Here is a 25,485-nt window from a genome sequence, read left to right on the forward strand (position 1 = left end):
AAATAACAAAAAATCTCCAACAAAGATTATCAAAATTAGAAAAAAATATATATATTATCAAAATATAATAAAATAAGCTTTGTGAAAAAAAAAAAAAAATATATATATATATATATATATATATATATATATATATATATATATAATTTTAGGGCTTCGGGTCATTTTGACCCTTGAGAGAAAGATTTCTTACAAAACGTGAGGTTAATCAGACACAAGGAACATGTTAAACAATGATGAAAGCTTTTGATCACGATGTAAGTTTATATTTGTTTTTCATTATTTTTTATCACCATATGCAGTTCAATTAATTTTGATGACTTGATGAAGGCGGATCTTATACAGTCTTAAAGTCGTCATAACAGAAGTTGCAACAGTCTTTTCTTCCCTAGTGTGACATATATTTAATGAGTTATTGTTTGCAGACTCTCAATTACAGTATTTCACAATTGCTAAAACACTAAACCCCATTCTCTGAACCCAATGCTCAGTAGCCTAAACCCATTTGTCGAATCAGTCACTCTGTAGGCAAAACCTTAAACAAGTTCAGGTAGTTAAGACACTGTTTGCAAATCTCATCCACTCTTTTTGCAAAATTCTAAACACATTCTCACTCACTAAAACACATTTTGCACTGTGTTGCAAAATGGTAAATACATGTGGCAAAAGTTAAAGGTTCTCTAAGCGATGTCGGGAGACGTTACTTCTTGTTGACATTCGAATTGTTGTCAAACAAAACGGAGGCTGGCTAGACCCTCCCTCCTCCTCATCCCGTCTCCTCCCCTCCCTTCCCTTCCGGCATAAAGGAAAGTCAAAATAGTCACTACAAAGTTAAGTTTTTTCTGATACTTCATTCAATGTGTAATGTCGCCAAGTTAGATAAATGCTTTTATATATTGCAGAACAGAATACAGAAAAAGAGAAACATTAGGCTATCTTAAAATCGTTTTGCCACCTGAGGTTATAAATAGCTCCCATACAAGGACGCAATGATAGCAAGATAACGTTTAGCTTCGCGTTTCCCAGTGAGCATAAACAACAGCGGCGTCGTAAACAAATTTAGTCAAAGTTGTCAATAGCCTATATATGAACATTCAAATTCATAACAAACCGTGGGTGAAAACAATCGTTAACTTACACCAATTGTCGCCCTATTGTGAATTTGCTTGATCATTTACAATAGAGATTGATCGCTGCTAGAAACATAACTTACATGTTGTATTCACCAAAGTTAACGCTGACTGCATAGATCTAGCTAATTACATCCTTGTGTTGGTTTGGCGAACATGAACGTCAGTTTAGAAAGAAAGATGGATTTACCTGTTCTGCAAAAACAGAGCAACTGAATGTCGGATAGTAGCTAATCCCTTCTGCCGGCGGAGTTCTCGCCACCTTTCAAAGGTTTTTCCGATGTAAATTCGGGACTTCGCGCGTTCCTTATCCTTGTCCCTCTTGCAAGTTGTTCTGTTCATCGGAACGTCGTCTCTTTGGTCGTGTGTCGGCCATAATTCAAACTTCCCTCTTCATGCTTCTCTCTCCTCCACACCCCCTTCATGTGTACGCGCACTAACCCCCCAAACCCCACCCTCAAATACTTCTTGCCAGTGATTGGCTGGAGCACTGTTTGTTATGTTTCGTGGTGCGGGTGAGCCCAGTTTGTTTTTGTTTCCGTTTGTGGAGCCTGTGGTGTCTAGAGAGACCGCGTTTTTTTACAGTGTGTTCAGGGGACAGGCAGCTAGAGGATAGTGAGGAGATGTTTGCTGTATGTGACAAAGAATGTTTTGGCCTAAAAAACGCGTGACATGACTTAGAGCACCTTTAAACACAACTACAACACCGCTGTCATCGTTTACACACAGCAACTCAAAATTGTTCACACTTGTTTCTAATGATGTCTAGAATATAAGCCAGTTCAGAGTACACAGGGGGCCCAGGTGCGTTGAATGTTGATTCCAACAATGGATGGAAACAATGTGAGAGGCAGAGGAGGACGAGTTCATGTAAGAGGTGGTGGACGAGGAGGAGGAGTACAAGGACAACGAAGAGCAAGACCAAGAATAGTAATTTCAGATCAAATTCGGGCAACTGTGATAGACCATGTTCTTGTTCATGGAATGCCAATGAGGGAAGCAGGACAAAGAGTACAACCCAATTTGAGCAGATTCTCTGTGGCCACCATAATCAGGACATTCAGAGAAGAGAACGGGTAAATGTATTGTTTTTCTAATGTGTGCGACTGAAAGTTTACTGTATACATTTGATACAGTACATCAGTTTGTCAGGGGACTGGGGGAAAAAGAAAAAAAGATTTACAATACATTTTACATATGAAGTGATGTCCATTACTATTGTTACTGTATGCATAGATTTGTAAGAGCATTTTCCCTTTTGTAGAATTGCAAGACTACCAAATGAGGGTGGAAGGACTCCTTTGTTCTCACATTAGCAAGAGGCTCTCATTGACTTTGATTTTGCAATTGCACAATATTTTGTGTAATACGCTTTTCATTTAGAGTTGTCTTTCTTCTTTGGGCTTACTTTATTTTTATACTGAAAATTCAGACATTCAATACTGTATTACTTGCAGTACTTACAGTATGCAATATATTTGCTGTACTGAGTTGTGAATTATTTACTTTTATTTATGGCAAAATTATTTTCTATATGCAATAAACATTTTTTTTCTATGTAACTACATGCCCTGGACGCTGTGTTCTCAATTTTTTGATGTAGTGCCTAATGAATGCTGATGAGTGGTTATATATTGACTGGCTGTGTTTATGTTTTGAAAGCATAGTTTGATTTTGAGCACAGATCAGATGGTTTCGAGGCAAGTGTTTGATTTTGCCAGAAGAGTCAGGGGTTTTGTGAATGTAGTTTAAAGACTGGGTTTTGTGTTTAAAGTTTTGAGAATATGGGTGAAGGTTTCAAGAAATGTGTCTTAGCAATTGTGAAATACTGTAATATAATACTGTTATATGTCTTTAGCACTTTTCACAAACCCAAGGTCATTTCACAGCGCAGACTCTCTTATGGATTACATAAGAGATATCATTAAGAATGAAAAAAGGCAAAAGAATACAGCAAAAATAGTCTTTTTCAATAACACTTTCAATTTGAAAGGAGGGTAGATGACATTTCAGAGATGCTGGGGAGAGAGAACCACCCAAAACAGACTATATGAACTTGGAAAACATTAATAAATTGGATGCATTGGACCAGAGAAGCCAAGCAGGAGTGTCGGGTGAATCAGCCAAATACTAAACCATGTAGAGTCCTGGTAAACCCTACGTTATGAGGACAACATATCAATATCTGCCTGTGAAAACTGGGATGTGTAGGTTTAGGGGTAGGGGAGAGAATATACAGTGTGTGTGTGTGTGTGTGTGTGTGTGTGTGTGTGTGTGTGTGTGTGTGTGTGTGTGTGTGTGTCTTCTGGACAGGTTTGAGAAGCACTGCTCTAGATCACTGTACACGTCTGAAAGCGCAGAGAATGAGCCCAAAATAGCCACTGTCACAGAAGCTCAAAGCAGACCGCAGGAGTGTGTGAGATCGCGTGACTGTAAATAGTGTAAAAAAAAAAAAAACATTATCATGCAATAAGAAAATGAAGTGATGTTGCTTGGCCAGCAGTGGATGTGCTATTCCTGCCAGTGCTGAGGTCAGTGAGTGCAGTGAGGTTTCTGTGACGTCTGTCCTCTCGTGCCCACAGTCTCTCTGACTGAACAACTGAAGGCCTGCAGACCGAACCACATCAGCTGAGTCTCAAAGTCCTGCTGAGACAGAGAGAGAGAGAGAGAGAGACAGAGAGAGAGAGAGAGAGAGAGAGAGAGAGAGAGAGAGAGAGAGAGAGAGAGAGAGAGAGAGAGAGAGAGAGAGAGAGAGAGAGAGACAGAGAGAGATAGAGAGAGACACACAGAGAGAGAGAGAGAGAGAGAGAGGCGTGGGCTGTGTCTCAAACCGTATTGCACTGACTCAGTTTCCAGGTTCCGTGCATTGTCTCATTTCTGATCTCTATACAAATGTAACATCTAAAACTGCATCCCTTCTTCTGTCGAGCTGCGGTCCTGATCAGGGCACATGGCCCACAGTATCATTCAGCACGTTATGAGTGAGATATTAATGCGAAAACCCTCAAAGTGAACATGTACATGCTCAGTGTTATGCATGTGGTCTGCGTTTCACTCTGAAACTAGTCTTCTGCAGAAGCTCTTGAAACAAAGTCACAATGTAAAGCAAGTATCGACAGATATTTTGGCCAACGCTATTTTACTGTGTCCTTGTTGCACATGTTACATGTAGTTAATAATGACATGCAACTAACCCTACAACAAACCCTCATTCTAACCCCAAGTACACATGGTTAGTTAATATTGCTCAGTACATCAATGTATACTTACTTACACTTTAAAAAGGACACCTTAAAATAAAGTGTAACCATATTTTCTTCTGTATTGTGATGTACATCTAAATGAAACAGATGATCAGAAAAGAAGAAAAAGTAGGACATTGACATTTTGGTTAAAAATCACGAGCAAAAAAAAAGGTCCTCTGTATATTTTCTTGTTGGGCCTGATGTAGCAGGTCAGTTTCCTCAAGCGTCTCGGAGACGTTCCCGCAGTTCTTCTGGATTTAGTCTGTCTCAGTTGTTTCTGTTTCTTCATGTAATCCCATGAACTCGATGATGGTGAGATCAGATCTCCATGTGGATCATCCCGGCCGCTGTCAGACTCCTTGTGCATAAAAAAATATCACTGGCTTATTACAATTAAAGGCAAAAGGAATGTTTGGAAATGTAAATTGATATTTCCAACTGACACACTCCAGCAAAAATATAAATAACTGGCTCAAAACCATTTCTCCTGGTGAAAATACTAACGTGCCTAAGACTTTTGTACAGTACTATATATATATATAGTATCTGTCTCTGTTGAGCACATGAATAATGAATGATTAATAACACATACAGGACACATGACTTCCTTTAGAGGGGATCATTGTTTTAGCATGTGTGGCTACTACAGGCGAGTACAGTATGTTTGGACATGATAACAGCAACATTTAAAGGGATCATGAAGTGGGTTATTTTATTTAGGCATTTTTCCAACCAACATTTTAGCCTCTGATTTGAACGCTCTGTTTGAAAGGGCGTGTCTGCGGTGATACTTCAGTGTAAACGCCCACTGCTGTGATTGGCTGCTGTGAGACTTCAGTGTAAACGCCCACTGCTGTGATTGGCTGCTGTGAGACTTCAGTGTAAACGCCCCCTGCTGTGACTGGCTGTGAGACTTCAGTGTAAACGCCCCCTGCTGTGATTGGCTGCTGTGAGACTTCAGTGTAAACGCCCACTGCTGTGATTGGCTGCTGTGAGACTTCAGTGTAAACGCCCCCTGCTGTGATTGGCTGCTGTGAGACTTCAGTGTAAACGCCCACTGCTGTGATTGGCTGCTGTGAGACTTCAGTGTAAACGCCCCCTGCTGTGATTGGCTGCTGTGAGACTTCAGTGTAAACGCCCCCTGCTGTGATTGGCTGCTGTGAGACTTCAGTGTAAACGCCCACTGCTGTGATTGGCTGCTGTGAGACTTCAGTGTAAACGCCCACTGCTGTGATTGGCTGCTGTGAGACTTCAGTGTAAACGCCCACTGCTGTGATTGGCTGCTGTGAGACTTCAGTGTAAACGCCCACTGCTGTGATTGGCTGCTGTGAGACTTCAGTGTAAACGCCCACTGCTGTGATTGGCTGCTGTGAGACTTCAGTGTAAACGCCCCCTGCTGTGATTGGCTGTGAGACTTCATTGTAAATGCCCACTGCTGTGATTGAAATAGCTAGCATTAAATGTGGAACTCTCTCAAAATCTTTTACTAGGTTTTTAATATTACAGCTATTGAGATTAACGAAATGTGAAAAGTGTTGATTATAGTTATATTTATCTATTCCCATCACATGAAAGGTTGCAGTGATGAGCATTGAGCAGATGACAGCCTGTTGATCGCGTGAATGAAGTGATCTCATCATTGCAACGTAATTTCTGCACTCTCACGAATGCTTTCACCAAATACCAATGCAAACACAATGTAAGTACAGTAAGAGAATCGTTGTGCAGTGTAACAGCGTCATTGATAATGGGATTTTTGGCAAGAGTCCAGATAAACTCGTGCTGTGTGATTGACAGCTTGGGCGATTGGAAAGGGATTGTTCTTTGATCGCTTTCTGTATATATATTAATCACAGTTTAAGTAAGATTATTTTCATCCTACTAAGAGAAACGCACTGGCTTGATTTACTGATGCATAAACAGTATTGAACGATTTTGAGAGAAAGATTATCTGTCTGAACTTGAACAATTACACATCAGAAATCACCGATCACAGATCAGGCATTAGAATAAACATGGTTCATTACATGTTTGTGGCGGAGCTGGCAGATCCATATCGTAAAAGTCTGTTTGCAAAGCCTGTTTCAAAATTCCGACAGATTTAACAAATAATCCACAGTGAAATGTACCGAATACAAACAAATAATGCTCAACTGAGACGTTCACATTGTTGAGAAAAAAAAAACAAAACAAAAAACACTTTCCTAGTATCAGGATCGTTTGCAAGGTAATGGTAGGCTATTATTGATCCTGTGTCAATCTTTTCTCGTTCTAATGTCACTATTCACTATTCACCACCCCCTCCAGTGGGCGGGGCTAAAGACGCAGTGATAGACATAGGCGTTGATATTCTTCTGCAGAGGCGGTCTGTCGCTGCTCTGTGATGTCATAAGTCTCCACTTCTCAGATCCTGTCGGTTTCTATTGATTTCAATAAAAGCTTTTTTTGGAATAACAAACAAGTTTGAGTTTTAAAACTTACAGGGTATTTTTATAGTATAACTCACTCTTAACTGTCAAAAAAAGGGAAAATTTGAATTCTCAGTTCATGACCCCTTTAATAACACATATAGGACACACACTTCCTTTGGAGGCGATCATTTTTGGGTATTAGGCTAATGCCACATTTGGGTCAGTATAGGCACAGCATGTGTAGCTACTACAGGCGAGTACAGTATCTTTGGACATTACGGCAAAATGTAAGAGTTTTAGACTGTGAGAACAACATTTGCGCAATTTATTAGTGTGCAGTGTTTTGGAGTGACATACAGCATAGGTCCCTGCACTGATTTTGGGCATCACATTGCATTGTTGGGCAACAGGCGAGTAAGCGAGCATAGAGCGAGTATAGAGCGTTTTGTGGCATGCAGCGCTAGCGCGCGCCTTCACTCACTCACTCACGCGCGCACGCACACTCGCGCACGCACTCGGAGCGCGTCACAGATGCTGTCTATCTAGGCAGCTCAGTAGGAGTTGAGACAGCTCCTCAGAGGGAGTGTTATCTGTGGTGTCTGGCCGCTGGAGGAGAGGAGAGCCGCCGGGGTGTTGTGTGTGTTCAGCGGAGATCCGCCATGACTTACACCGCGGACGGTCTCCGCTCTCGCGCGTCTGGAGCTGTAACCTCGAGCCTGAGAAACATGTCCTGAGACTGGAGAACAGCCGGCAGAGAACATGACAGTAAGTTCTGTGTGTTAAAGCGACTGGTCTAAAGGGATTCACCTCAGCTCTTTGGTGATTTCACTGAAATATGAAGAAGAATGGTAGAGTTTGAGCTGAGTGGAGTCTACATTGCGCTCGCTCCTGTGAGATGTGTCTAATGCTGGTGTTGTGCTTGGATGTTTAATGGGAGGGTGTGAGGACTGTTTTAGAAACATGACATCATTTCAGACTCACTGAGATCGTTTAAACATTTCCTTTGAAATATGAGCAGACGGAGCGCTACTTTAATGCCGATGAGATTTAATGGGCGGTTTGAAGAGCACTGTGTTATTAATATTGATATACTGTCATTAAATTAAACACACGAACATCTCGCTCTTCGGGTGTGTATGATATATGATCGTAATGAATTACATCATTGCATTGACATCATTAGAGAACTGAATGTCTACAGTAAAATGGTATAAATTATACATTTTGTACTGTGTGTGTGTGTGTGTGTGTGTGTGTGTGTGTGTGTGTGTGTGTGTGTTTGTGTGTGTGTGTGTGTGATACCACAGCTGTTTCTAAGACATTTATGTTCGTGTTCAAACACTTAAAAAAAATCACATAATGTAAATAGGAGTATAAAACACAATGAACGGAGCGCGCGCTGCATGACGGGCGACGGCATTAGAGAGATTATACATAGAGGCCGGTGTCTCGTGAGATTAAAGCTCTGATCTCGACAAATCACGCGAGGACTCATTATGTCTTCAGTTTCGATGAAAGAGCGTTTATTTTATAAGCAGACTTCATAAAAAGCCTTTAGTTAATCATAAAGCTTCATAATGGCCAGGTTTTGATAGATGAATGATGTGTATGATTGTGTATAATGTAGCCTATATATATACATCATACACATTTATGTGTGTGTGTGTGTGTGTGTGTATATATAGCTTATATATAGGCTAAATGTCATGATATTGTTCAACATTTAACATTTTAACGCATTGATTGAATGTTTGATGATATGATGTGTTCATAAATTTAATATAGGCCTATTTTCTGTATATTATATTAGTTATATATATATATTATATGTTATAGTATTTTATATTATATATATATATTATATATATATATATATATATATATATATATATAATTCACTCTTTATTTATGTAGTAAACTGGTCGATCTAGTTACATGGGAGTTCTCAGTAACTATAAGCTTTTTGATTGTTGACAAGTTTGGTAACACTTTATTTGACAGTGTCCTTGTTACATATGTTACATGTACTTACCATATTAATAACGGTAAATTATGCGTAATTACATGCAACTAACCCTCAACCAAACCTTCATCCTAACCCTATAGTAAGTACATGTTGTTAATTAATATTACTCAGTATTTATTTGTATAATTACACTGTAACAATGACACCTTAAAACAAAGTGTAACCCTTATTTTCTTAAACATTTTGTTTAAAACCATCTTAAATAATACAAACACATAAAAATGGTTTATGGTGTTTAGATGAAACAGCCATTCTGAAATCAGCCCATAACATCTACACAGCCATTCACTTCTCCGTCCTTTTTATTTCTCCATTCATGCTTCACAGATGTATGGCATGAGATGAGCCGGTGTTATGGCTGCTCTGGGATCAGTGTTCAGCCATGGTGTGTGTATGTTGTTGATTAGAGCACTGTATCTCAGGCTAACTTTCCATTCATAACTTCTGTGCTGAAATGCACTAGTTGTGAGTATATTGTATTTTTCATTTGTTATGTTGTAGTATATATGTGTAATAATAATGCTCCTCAAAGCTGTGTATCTGTAGTCCTTCAGCTTCATCATTGGCACTGAAAGTCAAAGCCCACACATCCGGTACAGGTGAAGGAACACACAGAAAGGCTGGTCAGGAAGTGTGTGTCACTGAACCAGGAGTCCAGCTCAGGAAGGAAGTCCCATGTGGCGTCAGATGTTTTTGTCTGTCCGCCAAACACAGTCCTTACAAAACTTAAAGACTGTTTCCCTTTGCCAAGTCCGAGTGAAACCGGTTTATTTGATTTATTGACATGACTGTTTATGTACTATAAAATAAAATAACAGTAACAGCGCCCCCTAGCTCCAGAAATGATTAAGATTTGGCATGTGTCCTCAGATACCCTGAAATGGTGCGACCTGGAGATCTGAACCAGTCGAGAGCTGAACTAACACCTTACTGAGAACACAACCAGCCCACAAACAAAGACAGGGCACTGTGGCCTTATATGATTTTTTTAAATAATATAATATTATATTACCATTTAATATTTTAACATATTTTAACAGTAAATTAACTCGACATGTTATGCCTTTATGAGCTGATGCAGTGGTCTCAGGTTATTTAAATATGTAACAAGTACATTTGTAGAATTCAATTCACACATGATATTTTGTATAATTTGAGATATAAACAGTAATAATAAAGTGGTTTTAGCTGATGTGACGCGCTGTACATGTGTGTGTTATCTTAATTTAAACATATGGCAGACACTTTTAATCCAATGTAAATCAAGATACAAATTTGATCAGTTTTTGCTTTCCCTGGGAATCAAACCCATGACCTTGACCTTTCTAGCACCATGCTCTACGGTTTGAGTGACAGGAAGGCTTCATTAATTAACTAACTTTATTCAAACTAACTTCATTCATTATAAAGGCAGTGATAGTTTTGTGCTATCAGCCTTGCCAGACTCAGTTTAGGTTATCACAGCCCTCGCGTTCCTGATTTATTTTTCAGCCAAGATCCGTCCGTGTCTGCAGTGGAAACAGATGGAATGACTCCAGATCAGATCAGACTCCTGCACCAATACCTTGTCAGTGGAAAAGGACCAAGACTGTCCTGGTGTTTATATAGTTAGAAGACACATAATAGAAGTCGTGCCTAATACAATCTCATATCTACCAAACCATCTGATGAATCAAAATGCGTTTGCTAACTTTTTGTCAGGGGTGTCTGATCCGAGTTTGAAAAATGATACTTGACTGAAAATGAAAAAAGGCTGAATCAGGCCCTAGATTCAGAACCGTGTCCCAAATGCCGCTCTACTCCACACTTTTGTGTCGCAGATTGCCGGGTTTGTCTGCTGTGGAGCCAGCCTCAGTACAAATCCTGCAAAAGTGCTCATTCAGGACACATAGTGGCCAAAAAGCTGACAAATAGGACACCCTGCGGTCTGGTAGATTCACGGGCTTTACATACACGGTGGCCATCGCAAAACCACCGCTTCATTTGGGACAGGGCTAATGATTCTAGCCCGTATGATTGCTACGACGTGGGCAAAAAGGCAAATTTAGTGATTATAGCAAGTGTTTCCCAACCCTGTTCCTGGAGGCACACCAACACTACACATTAACTCTTCCCAATCAAACACACCAATTCAACTCATCAGCTCATTAGGCTCCAAGACCAGAAATAGAGGGGTCAGATAAGGGAGACATGCAAAATGTGCACTGTTGGTGTGCCTCCAGGAACCGGGCCGGGAAACACTGGATTATAGCACCACCGTGAGGCCAATTGTTATACAATTTGGTACACTGCCTCTTGTAGACACTTTGCATCTACATACCATTCATGTTTGCAAATGATTATGATGGTTCTTTTTTGGCATTGGTGATTTCTATGAAAATGTTCTTCACACTAAGAAACTAAAAAATGTTCTTCACACTAAGAAACTAAAAAATGTTCTTCACACTAAGAAAAACAAAACGATTCTTTTAAGAATTGTTCATTGAAAAGTTCTTTGTGGAATCAAAATGGTTCTTCTATGGCAGGGGTTTCCGAACCTGTCCTGTAGGACCCCCAGCTGATGGATGGATAAATGGATGGATGGTTCACCATCCATGGATGAGATGCGGGAATTCATTCAGCTCGACTGTCACAGTGGATTATGGGTTTTCTCTAGCCGTTGAGTGTACATCGGTCTTTAATGCGGTGCATTGTGGGATTGAATGAGCGCACTCGATAACGTCCACTAAGGTTCAGACACCACTACAAATGGCTGTCCCCTCAAATAGTGCCCTATTGAAGGGTATGGGGGTGATTTCAGACACAGCCTCTGTATGTCTCCCTTATCTGACACACACACTTCAGGGCTGCGTACGAAAACTTGAGCAGCTGACTTGTTGCCTCGGTGCCTTATTAGGCAATGACTTTGTAGGCAGCATTTGCACACGAAGGCAACTCACGAAACAGTGTTACAGTTTAATGATCTACGGCAAAGTAGAGCAAGCTTTAGCAAGAACTAAGCAAAATTTTAATTACTACAATAGTAATTTCTCACTAGAAATGACATCAGAAGTGGAAAACGTACATTTACACACAAACTGACCACCAACCATGACTTTCAGACGCCATCTTTATTTTTTATCTCAACTGTCACAGAATGGAAAGCACAGGATTGTGGGATATCAAAGGCAGCGAAGGATACATCTATGATGCGTCTAGGAGACAGGAAGTGAAGCTAACATTGCATTCGGATGTGCCTTGATGCCCTCAACTTGCCTTGATACTGTTCACTTGATGCTCAAGTGAACAGTATTAGTGGACTAACATAGTGAATAGTGAATGAGGGTTTAGGGCACGATTTTGGATTCAGCCGTAGAAAATTTGCAGTGCTGTGGGTCCTCCAGGAGAGGTTTGAAAAACCCCTCTTCAATGGCATTGCTGTGAAACCCCCATTTTTTATCCTTTATTTTTCAGAGTTTACAAATAAAAATGTACATTTGCTTTCAGAGGTGCTTCCTAGTGGAGTCTGGGTTGAATATGGGACCGTCTTACCAAAATTGATGATATCTGTGATGCACAGTCTCAATGACGACGACGACAACGAAAAATTTGAGAAAAAAAAAAAATGAAAAGCTCAAAAGATTGAAGTAGACTGAGATTATTCTGATGTATAGACACACATGTGAATATGGTGATCAAAGCAGTAACTGGTTTGGAATTTGGCTGTAATATATGCATGCACTTGATCATGAAAAATGACACAAAGTTGTATGTTTTTCAAAGTATATGCCTGTAATGTGTTGTGTCTGTGTCTCAGGATTACCGGGAGGATGGCATGGACCTGGGCAGCGATTCTTCCAGTCGCTCCAGCTCGGAGTCCAATTCCAACAAGGTGACGCCATGTTCCGAGTACAAGTCCTCTCCCAGTCTGGAGCTGGCCGGACTGGAGGACTACGAGGAGGACGAGGACTACCAGCAGTACAAGAAGAGAGTGCTGGTGGACTGGGAGAGGGAGTACGGTGGGAACTATGCAGACAACCAGCATCAGGACTTCAGCCGGACCGGAGTGATCCACGGCTCTGTTAACAGCCGCAGCCTGGCAGAGGAGCTCCAGAGCGTCAGAGCACCCGCTGCCCCTCCCGCAGGGCACGCCGCCACCCCCGTGCCCGAGGAACTCAAGCAGAACGGCAATGCCGTAGTGCCCTGCGACCACCCCCTGGCGGCCTGCGAGGGCAAGACTTTAGGCAGAGCCGGCCACGGGAGCGCCGTCACAGGAGCTGGAGAGGTTGGAGGTGGGATCGGGCTGGGACGAAACAGAGAAGAATGTGAGGAGGAAAGCCAACTTCCAGCCATGGACTGGGCGGCTCTGGAGAGACACTTGGCGGGCCTGCAGTTCAGAGAGCAACAGAACCACAACCACGGCCTGATCCGGACCAACTCCACCCATGTGAGTCCACGTGTGTCATTGATTTGAAGTTCATGATTGTTGGGGTTGAGGATTGATCATTTCTAGTTCACATTCACTGAAAAGTGTTTCAATACTTTCTAGTACAGGGGTGCCCAGTCCTGTTTCTGGAGATCTACCTTCCTGCAAAGTTCAGCTCCAACCCTGATCAAACCCAACTGAAGCACTAATCACGATCTTCAGGAGCACTTGATAATGACAGACAGGTGTGTTTGACCAGGGCTGGGGCTGAACTCTGCAGGTAGTCCTGCTCCAGGAACAGGATCACGCAGTGCTGTTTGAGAATGTCACTGGCTATGCTTACATGCAACTTTTGTTTCAATCAGACTGAATTCATTCCGATTGATGAATCTGAATGTAGTGTTTACATGAGCGCTAAACGTGATCGGGTTGATGTGCGCATTTATATGTCACAAGCTTCAAATCTGAATATATTTTTTGACATGCGCTCACTGCACAAATATACAGAGTTTGCACATAATAACCATTCTCCTGCATTGGTTCTTTATTTGTTTTAAACAGCAGACTTAATATTTATCCATTTCTGGTCATAATTTGGAGACAGTGATCATATGAACCGTTGTGCCGCTGCTTACATTGATCACGCAGTAAAAATGCCCAAAACCGTCGTCTGTGGACAGTCAGTCCTTTCAGTTTCGGTGTTCAGTCTGATCAAGTGTTTACAAGTTCTCTCGATCGGATTAGAAAAGGAATAAACCACCACTTTCATTCTGATCATTGGGATCGAGCTCATTCTGATCGATTAAGGTGTTTACATGAAGGCTTTTCAGTCCGATTGAGCCGTTAATCCGATTACTAACGGATTATTTGGTTGCATGTAAACGTATAGCCAGTGACGCCTCGTGGAGTTTGTTTTGACGTGAGGCGCTGACACTTCAGATACGCAATTAAAGTCATACAGAAAGTTTTGTGTGATTGGTAGGGGTCAGGTTAGTGTGTGTGTGTGTGTGTGTGTGTGTGTGTGTGCGTGTGTGTGTGTGTGTGTGTGCGTGTGTGTGTGTGTGTGTGTGTGTGTGTGTGTGTGTGATGGGTAGGTTTAGGGGTTGGGTTAGTGTGTGTGTGTGTGTGTGTGTGTGTGTGTGTGTGTGTGTGTGTTTGTGTGTGTCCACACATGCCTTCACACTCACATGAGTGCAGGATCCAGCTCGTCCTCCTGCTGCTGTAGACGTGTGTGTGTGTGCGTGTGTGTGTGTGTGTGTGTGTGTGTGGTGTCAGTGAGATTGCTGGTGTGTGATGAAGAGTCGGCTCTGGACTGAATGAGAGCAGCACTGGATTTCACACAGGTAACGGCAGCATCTCAATCTCAATCTGATCCTTCTCTACTTTACATACGTGTGTGTGTGTGTGTGTGTGTGTGTGTGTGTGTGTGTGTGTGTGTGTGTGTGTGTGTGTGTGTGTGTGTGTGTGTCGAACTGGCTCAGTGTTTTTGAGAAGAATGGATGGAGTGTGTGTTTAAGAGTTACTGGCTGTATTAGTTAGTGGTGTTTACAGTGTATTGATTCTCAGTGTAGTGTCGTATATGTGAAGATCTCTGTGTGTGTTGAGTGTTAGAGGTGTGTGTGCTTGAGGAACAGCAGCTGAAACACAGCAGATCTGAGCTTCGTCAAACGTGTCTGTTCTCGTCCCACAGTATCTGATCATCATCACTGAGACACACAGATTCAGCACTGGATACATGTTCACCAGTTCTTCTCTCACTACATGTCCAGTTACGAGACACACTCATACATCTGTCCTATTGTAGCGACGGTAAATGACAGGCATATCATTAAAACCACCAGGCCAGATTCACAGAAAGACACAGGTTGTGACATTATTTTCCTCACATTTGAACACATTTTCCACGAAATTGCATTTGCATTTGCATTATTCTCAGTGATGATTCCCGGTCAGTTTTCATTACTGCAATACAGGGATTTGTAACACTTCACAATAAGGTCCCATTAGTTAAAGCAATAACTGACATTAACCAACAATGAGCAATATATTTGTTACAATCTTTGTTAAAGTTAGTTCACATCACCTCAAGTCCATTAAATAACATTAATAGATACAATTTTGGATTTTAATAATGTATTAGTAAATGTTTAAACGCAACAAAGATTAATAATTGCTTTAGAAGTTTTTTTCACTTTTAGTTCATGTTAACTAATGAATTAACTTAAAGAACCTTATTTGATGACACTTTTTTTTTGGTAACTACATTAGTTAACATGAACTAAGAATGAACTGCACTTCTATAGAATTTATTAATATTAGTTAATATTAATTTCAACATTTACTAATACATTATTAAAATCAAAGGTTGTATTTGTTAACATTAGTTAATGCACTGTGAACTAACATGAACAGCTGTATTTATATTAACTAACATTAACAAAGATTAATAAATACTGTAACAAATGTAAATTGCTCATTGTTAGTTCATGTTAGTTAATACATTAACTAATGAGCCTTATTGTAAAGCCTTACGCCTTATTTAAATCACTATATGGCAGTGAATACAACCATAACATGTACATGCTTTACAATTGAAATATTTATTATTATTATTGTTGTTAATGAGAATGTTGGTGGTTAAATGTGTTTAATTGTCATGAAAATAATGTCCGTTGTGTTCCTGTAGTGTTGTCTGTGTGTGTGAGTGTGATAATGAGCGGCCCGGCGAGGGTGTGTGTGACTTCTGCCGTCTCGTAACATGCGGTTCAGAGCGCAGGCGTGCTGTTACTGACCCTGAGTGTGTGTGTGGTGAGGATGATGATGTCATGGATGATGTCATCAGGGTGGGTCCTGTATAGACAGCAGTGTGTGTGTGTGTTCGCTGTGGAAACTCAAGGCCCGCGGCAACACATTCCCTCTGAACACACGCCAGCTCTGGAAACACTGAGTGTGTGTGTGTCGTCTGGATGGTCGTGTTGTGAATTGCAGGATTGAGTCAGAGAAAATTACAGGACACACACACACAGAGTGATGTATTATGTGATTATGTAGGGTGTGTGATGGTGGAGTCAAACACATATTTATTCTATAGTGAGAGCGTTGTGTGTGTGCTGGCCTGGTTTCATATCTAAAAATATAGTTTTTACTGCATGAAACTCAAGCTGAAAACACACGTGTGTGTGAGTGTGTGTGTGTGAGAGTGGGTGTGTGTTTGTGGCCACATACACACTGCAGTTATACGTCGTGTCACTCATTTACAGGAGTGTTTTCCACTGGTTATAAATGTACATTAGAGCTGTAGTGTGAACGCAAGCGAACTGAACCGGTTGTTGTTAAGAGAGTGTGTGATTTCGAGTCATCTGGGGCCCTACGAAATCAGCTTTATTTCTTCCTAATTCTGTATTTTCCATTTCTAGTTTTTCAGTTTTTAATGTTTTGATTAAGTTTAAAAGCATGTCTGATCAATTGACTTTTAATAATGAAGAAAAAAATATATAGTAATATAATTCTGTCATAATTTGTCAGATGAGCGTCCCGCAAGCTTGAGTTTGTGTAGTTCAGCAAACTGACTCAGACTTCAGAATATTCGGAGATTCATCATGGAAATCCTAGGATCTCTAGTTCAGTGTGATCCAGATATATCTGAAAGTGTGTGAGTAAGTTTGTGTTTAGTCCAGTAATTCCCAGCCGCTGATTGAGAACTGTTGAGTGAGTGAAGGATTTGTGTGTGAAATCTGCGTACAAACATTTTCATGAACAAATCATGATTCATACATTTTATTCTAAATTCACTAAAAAATGTAGGAACAACTGAAACCACTCGTACGCAAAAATCACATACTGGGTTATATTATAAACGTGTTAAGATGAAATTTTATTCATCCATATTTCATCTTAATATATTTGAATCATTCATCAGTGCTTTATGTGCTGATGAACATAAAGAGTGTTCGTCTCAGTGAAACACAACGAGCTTCTGAGAGACGCAGCTGATCCTTCACCTGATGGTGTTGCTGTTGAGTTACTTCAGATAAATGACAGATATAAACGTCAAATTCAGAATGTTTGTTTTGATAATTCTCTCTTGAAAGAAAGCTTAAAGGGTGACATCATCCTTCAGCAATACACACACTCACACACACGCGCACACACACACACACACACTCTTGTACATCTATCTTTATGAGGACATTCATTGACACAATGCAATCTCTAGCTGCTTACCCTAACCTTACCCGTCACAACTAAGTGCCTAACCCGACCCCTGACCCTAAACCGACCCTTAACCTCATTATAACCTTATCCCTAAAACCAAGTCTTGGGGCCCTATCTTGCACCCAGCGCAATTGACTTTGTACACCGACGCATGTATCATTCCTATTTTTCCCTCCACAGAAGCACGTCGCTAAACTAGGGAATGAACTTGCGCTCCCTGGGCGGTTCAGCGCAAAAAAGGAGGCGTGTTCTGGCGCAAACGTTCCTTCATGCTATTTTACAGGTTTAGAAAACAACTGCGCCACTAACCAGGAACAAACAGTTTAAAGTCAGTGGCGCGTTGCGCATGTTATTAATATGCTATTTTAAGGGCGCATGCTTGGCCATAATCAATGTAGCGTGTGCACAACATACACTTTTATTCTCTCATCTACACAGAAGCAGCAGTTTTCATTTTTGCAAATCATACATTATTACGATAGATAGATAGATAGATAGATAGATAGATAGATAGATAGATAGATAGATAGATAGATAGATAGATAGATAGATAGATAGACAGATAGATAGATAGATAGATAGATAGATAGATAGATAGATAGATAGATAGATAGATAGATAGATAGATAGACAGATAGATAGATAGATAGATAGATAGACAATTTATTATAAAAGCATACATCTAGCTTACACATTTACCCAAATTATTATACGCCTGTTTAACCGAAGTTAATTTGGGTGGGTTTCTCCATTTCAATGTCACTTCTCTCTTTTACGGCCGTGACGAGAGTGTTGCTCTCCTTGGCTGTCGAACCGCTCCTGGCGCGCGCCTGGCAAATCCGCCGTTACAATAGCAATCCGCCGTGGAACAAGCGCGCCTGCTCTTAAAGGGAATGTGAGATGATGCTCTGATTGGTTTATTTCACGTTACGCCCAAACCACACCTATGAATAATGAAGCTACTTCAGACCAACCCCTTTTAGATTTGCGCCTGGCGCAAGAGTCATTTATCCCGCTGGGAAAATAGCAACAGCGCCAAGACCCGCCCACAAAGTTACTTGTGCTTTGCGCTTTGACACTTGCGTTTCAGATCGTTAAAATAGGGCCCTTGACCCTCAAACAGGCCTTTAAAGGCTCTCAGAAACTGAGGACCGGCCAAAATGTCCTCACTTTACTCTCTTTGTCCTCACTCCAATGGTCTAAAACTCAAACTGGTCCTTACAAAGATAGTTGTACACACACACACACACACACACACACACACACACACACACACACACACACACACACACACACACACACACATGTTGAAGTTGCTCTGCTGTAGAAGCTTTTTTTACAGTGTTCCCTCATTATTTCCACCTCTGTTGTTTTGCCTCCTGCTGTGAGAGTAGTTAAATATTCATGACCGAGCGCTGTGGAAATGTCACTCGTCTAAAAGCGGTTCTTCCCTGCGGATCACACTGAGAGAACAACACAGGAGACCAGTACTCACGTCTGAGAGAGAGAAACACTGCACCAGCCGCTACAGCTTCACGTCACAAAACATGTTTAGGAACCGCCATCAGTACTAGAGCTCAGAGACTCTGATAAAGAACGTTTGTAGGGATCAGATCACAGGTAGTCAGCACACAGGTGGAAATACACTGTAAATAAATGATACTTCAAATAAATAAAACAAAGATTATTGGAGTAAGTTTTACTAAAAAATATTCATTCAAGTCTTTCAACATTTTATGTTTAATTCAATGTGTTCCTTGTTTCTTTTTAATTCTTTGAAACTTGCTAGCCTTTTTTTTATTAGTGAAAATTGTGAGACTGGAATAGCGAACTTCATCCATCTCGTTTACGCTTCATTTCTGTTGTCACACACGTTCTGCCAGAATAAAACAGTTAAAGGGCACCTATTATGCAAAATTCACTTTTACATGGTGTTTGAACATAAATGTGTGTTGGCAGTGTGTGAGCAAAACCACCCTAGAATGATAAAAATCCACCCAGTAGTTTTTTTACTATCTCAATAAATCATAAGCACTGTCTCAGAACACCCTGTTCTAGATTTCCCTCACTGTGACGTAGAATTGAGCTAAGCCCCACCGACGTGATTTGATTGATCTGGTTTTGGCATAGACCCCGCCCTCGGTGATCTGTACACACCATCCTCCATTGTTTCAACGACAGCCGGTAATGTCTCCTAAGAAGTGTAGGTGTTCTGTTGTGGAATGTAAGAATGGACATACTAGTCTTCACTGACATAAGAGCCACTGAAAACGCAGCGGATGGATTTTATTTATGAAGAAAAGGCACCACTTAAACTTCCTAAATAGGGGACGCGATTAAAACTTTGTAAGTACATAAATGTATCAAATAACCATTCCGAGACGTTTAGTCCATTCTCATTCGTGTTTATTCTGTGCCGGACTCTCTTCATCATCTAGGTCCAGCAGCAGGGCGGGGATATGCAGCTCATTTACATTTAAAGTGGTACACACAAAACAGCTCTTTTTAAAACAGGCCCCAAAAATGACATTTTCAAATGGTTATAATAAATTAACTGTGGGGTATTTTGTGCTGAAACTTCACAAATGCATTCTGGGGACACCCAAGACCAATATTACATCTTCTAAAAATGGGCATAATAGGTGCCCTTTAAACAGTTCAGACTTATACTCCTACCAAAGTAGGAGCCCACAACACAATTCATTCATGAACACAACATTTCCCCCTTTTTAGAAAACAGAATAGAACATCAGATTTAAGTGACATAGTCCTTCAACCAAATAGACTTCCGATCATCTCTTCTAGGTGTAGTGAGCAGTGTTTTGAACTGGTGTAATGAACCGGGAATACTTCCCATAAATCCTCGTTACATCATAAGAATGGCATCTACGCAAATTTTAGTGTCTGTGTTTATCCCGAGGTTTTCCCGCAGCCTGCCGGATTCAGGCCGTATCCAGATCTGACGAAGGACCTTCGCCTGGACCCGATCCAACGCAGTGCTGAAGTGCCAACTAGTCTCTCCCTATGGAGGATCCCTTTACCACTCTACAGATAAAGCGTTGTCAGGAAAATTCGTTCCTACCCCGAAGTGACAAAATAAAAAAAAATTCTGTATCAAAAATTATAAGGAAACACCAGTACTTTGTTTAGGCTTGGCTTGTAGGGAATTCCAAACCTGCGTACATATATTCAAATGCACTATAGAACCTATAGAACCAATTCTTAATGCTCATGTGAACGCCATCAGCGTTTCTCACAGGTTCGCGTTTAAAGTCTGTGTAGAGAGAATGGTGTCGTCTTAGCGGCCCCTAATTTAATAACAAATGATCATTGTGACGGAAGCGAATCAATCAAAACTAACTTTAGCTGGAAAATAACTTTATTAAAGAACCGCTATAAAGCCAAAACAATCTCTGTTACCTTAAATTATACGTTTATCTCTGTAAAGCTGCTTTGAAACAATCTACATTGTTAAAAGCGCTATATAAATGAAGATGACTTGACTTGTTTTCAGCCAGAGTTGTTGGTGTGCATGAAAATGCATTGATATGGGAAGTATTCCATGTCTGTCCATGACTAAGAATTTCTGTACCAACCCGTGTGATCGGTGTGTCCCATAGGAACATACTAGGGGTTCTGTACCCTCACTTTATCCCCCTCATGGAAACAAGGAGTACAAGCACCACTCTTAGCATCATTTTTCTTTTTGTGTTGCAGTAACCCTTTGGCGAACAGTGTACGTGAGCATATGGCAAAATAACAAAAGTGCTTTGTGTGCATTTGCCTGCCCTTGAGGAGCTGAAGGGTGGAGTACCAGTTGAGGCATGGGGTAAAGCTGCAAGAAGTCAGTTACCACAGGTTTCCATGTCTGGTGTTGCTGGATGGCCATTTGGATATTTGTGTTTGAGCACACGGTTAAACCTCTCTACAGCTCCATTAGCTGCCGGGTAGTAGAGAGAGCAACTGTGGTGGCGGATATTCCTTCCTTCCAGAAAAGCACTGAACGCCGTTATCAGTAACTATACTCAATGGATTTGCATGGAGGCTGAAGACTGATGACAGAAACAAAACCACAGGATCTATAGTGACAGTGTGAGTAAAGGAGACCTCAGGACATTTGCTGCAATAATTATAATGTCATGAGATCGGCTGAGATGTCGATTATTAATCGTGTTTTACCTGAATATTTCCTGTCAGCCACTCCAATAGGGCTGATATGGAAACATCCGAAAGGTGGAATGTTAAAAGGGCCGATCATAAAGCCTGATTCGATTTCTTTTTCGATTAGATTTGTAACCGCAGGATGTAACTTTTTGCCTGTGAAGAATCTGGACAGGGGGAATTGAAGGGTTTATCAGGGGACAGATCAGGGGATCCATGTCTAAAGCCCCCTAGTAAGGGCACTGATTGCACTGAGCTACGCGGATGGCACATTTGGCAGAGAAAAGATTGTGATGCATGTCAAAGTGAGTTCCCTGTGGGGAAGTGCAGCACAAATGAAATAAATAAAGACTGAAAATCAATATAAAATTATATTGAATAGAAAATTCGGTTTTATGTGCGGGATGGGTTTTGTGTTGTATTTTTAAGGGTGGCTGCAAAAACAGTTGATTTGGCGACTTGGCGAGATGAGTCGATGTCGGCACCTGTGAGGATCTGTGCTCTGATGTTGCTGGCGACGGGTTCCAGGGCTGTAGTGTTCGGTGGGATGGCCATCGGTGTTGCGGAAAACAGAGTAAAAGGGGATTTAGCTTGTGGGAGAGTGTAAGGAGGAATAAAGGCCATGGTCACTTGCGGAGGCAGCCTTGCGCTTGGGTCGACCCCTGGAGCCTGGGGAGGGACAAAAAGAGTGGGGAAAAGGGAGCTGGGGAAGAAAATGGGGAAAACTGCGTTATGGAGCTCGGTGGAGCGAAGAGAAGATTTAGGTCTGGCAGCGGGGGAATCTGGGGCGCGGCTCAGACTCGCTGAAGGCCTGACTCCCGCAGAAGAACCGGTCTTACGAGGGAGGGAGACGGTGATTTTTCAGAGCATGGGTTCAGGCCTTGCGCTTCTTTCTCGCTTTGTTAGCGGCTTTGGAAGGTGGAGTGGATTTTGGGGATGAAAATGCTGACTGAAGTGAAACATACAGGTTGTATAGCTCTGCTTTGTTCATCTGCTCAGTTGGGGAAGAGGAAGGTTTGCTGTCGCAACAGTCAGGCTGGTGAAACATTCAAAAACCCAAATTGTCAGTGAATGTTTCCCTACATGACTAGTCAGTTCCTGCTGTGTTCTTCATTGTGGACAAAGAGACACCACTCATGGGGAGGGACCTAATGTCTGCACTGCATGAGAGGATTGAAAACAATCAAGTCCTGCCTCCTAATGGCCTTCCTGTTCCGGCTTCTCCTGTGCCAGTCTTGTGCTGAGTCAACTGAGTTTGGATGTGCTAACAACTTTATACACCATGTAAAGCTGGATGAAGTGGTCACAACTGTTGCAAGCAGTTGTCATGATCCTTACGGATTGGCTTCAGCACCTTCTGCATTTCAGAAGATGATGACCATCATCCTGACTGGTTTGTCAGGGGTTGAAAATTATCTGGACAACATTATCATCCATGGACAAGACATGTCCAACGGCTTACAGCTCCTGTTGATGAAGTTTATGAGGAGTTTGTCGTTTTTCTATCTGCCGCCTGTAATTCTCTGTCTGCTGCAGATGCTGATGCTGAATATGCTTCTTGTCCTCATCGGTTGCCTTCCTTCACCCAAGGGACTGGAAGCTGAGTCGTTGCCATACTATAAACTGACAGGAACTGTCTGTTAAGGACACCTTCGTCTTCCGAAGCTCACGGCTGATTGCAGCTGCTGCTCTTCGATCTGTGCTGGACTCCATAGCGCACGAAGGACATCAGGGAGAGGTGAGAACCAAACAACGCCTTCGTGATCTCTATTGGTGGCCAGGGACGGATGCTCAGGTTCATGATGCTGTCCGTTCCTGCCACGTGTGTCAGCTCAATGACAAAACTGTCAAGTCACACCTGCTCCTCTCCAGCTGGTGCCGCTGCCAGATGGACCATGGCACAATTCTCCGTTCCCAAGCATAAACAGCTTGATCTCTCGAAGAAGAATTTTCTCTTCATTACCACAACAAGCAATAACCTTGATTAAAAACACCGGGCGCGGTGCTTGCCTCACAAAGGTCGACATCACTTCTGCATTTAAAGTGATGCCCATTCACCCAGATTATATTCAGAGTACGCTGGCACGGAAAATTTTACTTTACGTTTGGCTGTAAAAGCAGCCCCAAATTTTTCAACATGTTTTCATAAGCTATTTGCTGGATTCTCCCTAACAATCATGCAATTCCTTATGTTTTCACCTGCTTGAAGATTTTTTAATCATCTCGCCTCCCAACGACATTCCAGCCGCGCATCTTCTCACAGTCCTAAAGGTTCTGCAATCTACTACTATTCAGCTACTATGTTAGCTTTTGCTAAGTGCCAGTGAAGCGGTCCAGCTCTCCGTCTTTCATCTGGCCAGGCGTCCTTAGTTGTGCCCAGAGTTGTATGTGATGTATTGATCAATTAACTGTATTTAGACTGTTTCTGCCTTAAGATTGTGCCATTATGGTGTTTTATACAATGCACACACATATTTCTGGAGCACTTCCAGGTCCTGCACACACACACACACACACACCTCCTCAGATGTGTTCAGGAACACTAATGTCTAGTATCTCATGCACATCAGTTACTGACACACAGACGGAATCAGAAAGCAAATGTCTTCAGATGACATCAGAAACAGTGATGTCATCCTCTTGTGTTTAAAGACACAGTGATGACCTCTCATTTCACACACACACACACACACACACACACACACACACACACACACACACACACACACACACTGCTTTCTGACGGCTCATAATCTAGAGAGAGAGAAAGAGGCGATTATCCTCTGTCCTTCGTGTCTCATGAAAGGGATTTGACAATCACTTCATGGCCAGAGAACAGTCAGATGAGCTGAGCACTAATGCACTATTTAAACTCATGTCATCTGTGCTCTACTGTACATTACTATTTCACTTTCCCTCAGTCACCGTCAGCTGGAACCCTGCAGGTACATGAGCCTGATCACTCTGTCAGTCATCTTTAACTCTTGAGTTAATGTGTTCCTTGGTCATCATCTTCAGAGGTTCACACGCACATACTTTTGGTAATAATAACAAGAGGCTAACAAGACACAGGTGTGGGTAATCAATAACCATGGAAACAAACAAGGGTGACTAAGAAACATAGTAAAACAGCAACTAAATACAGGAAGTGAACACCGGGAACAATGGAAAGAGAAAATACACTTCAAAATAAAAGTCCTAGAACACTGAACATACAAAACACAGGGGAAACCGTGACAACTAAAATATTTGAAATGATTTCAATACTCATTTTCCACAGTATCGGTACACTCTGCGCTTTCTCACTCGCTCTTCTCTTCACTCAAGGGTTTAACTCTTGCAAGTGAAGAAATTACATTTATTGCAATTTAACTGTGAAGTAAAATAGTTTACTTACTACGGAATGTTCATGTTTACAGTGCATTGCTAATATAATAGTAATATATAACTATCTTGCAATCATAATAATAATCTATATTAATATTATTATACAGCAGAGTTTCAGTTGACAAGACAAACAATCAAAAGTAAAATAATTTAGTTACTGTTTTTTGACATGAATGTTTTGGCAATTTTTACATGTGGTATTGTAAATGGTATTGAATATCAATATTTTCCAAGGTATTGTATCAAAGTTAGATTTTCCTGTATCGTGACAACAGTAATCTGCTCTCAGACGCTGAAACTAAACCCAACACATGGAAGCTTCTACACACCTTACGCTTATGAATATTTAATGAGGCAAGCACTCTTTATGATTGGTTGATGACTCTTATAAAACGATCTAGCCGTATTCAGAGATTATGGGGGTGAATGTGGTGTGTGTGTGTGTGTGTGTGTGTGTGTGTGTGTGTGTGTGTGTGTGTGTGTGTGTGTGTGTGTGTGTGTGTGT

The 25,485-nt window shown here is 41.3% G+C and overlaps 1 protein-coding gene across 1 annotated transcript in view; it reads left to right on the forward strand.

Annotated features, from left to right (window-relative positions):
- The first annotated feature begins 6,969 nt into the window (after positions 1-6,969).
- The window catches only part of schip1 (schwannomin interacting protein 1), a 48,715-nt gene continuing 30,199 nt past the window's right edge, over positions 6,970-25,485 (forward strand). The window contains exons 1-2 of the mRNA XM_081370712.1: positions 6,970-7,551; positions 12,609-13,238. Of these exons, the coding sequence (XP_081226838.1) occupies positions 7,546-7,551; positions 12,609-13,238 (636 nt within the window). The 5' untranslated portion in view covers positions 6,970-7,545. The remainder of the gene's footprint in view (positions 7,552-12,608; positions 13,239-25,485) is intronic.

Source organism: Scardinius erythrophthalmus (genome assembly GCF_964197995.2).
Source record: "Scardinius erythrophthalmus genome assembly, chromosome: 7".
Taxonomy (NCBI): Eukaryota; Metazoa; Chordata; class Actinopteri; order Cypriniformes; family Leuciscidae; genus Scardinius; species Scardinius erythrophthalmus.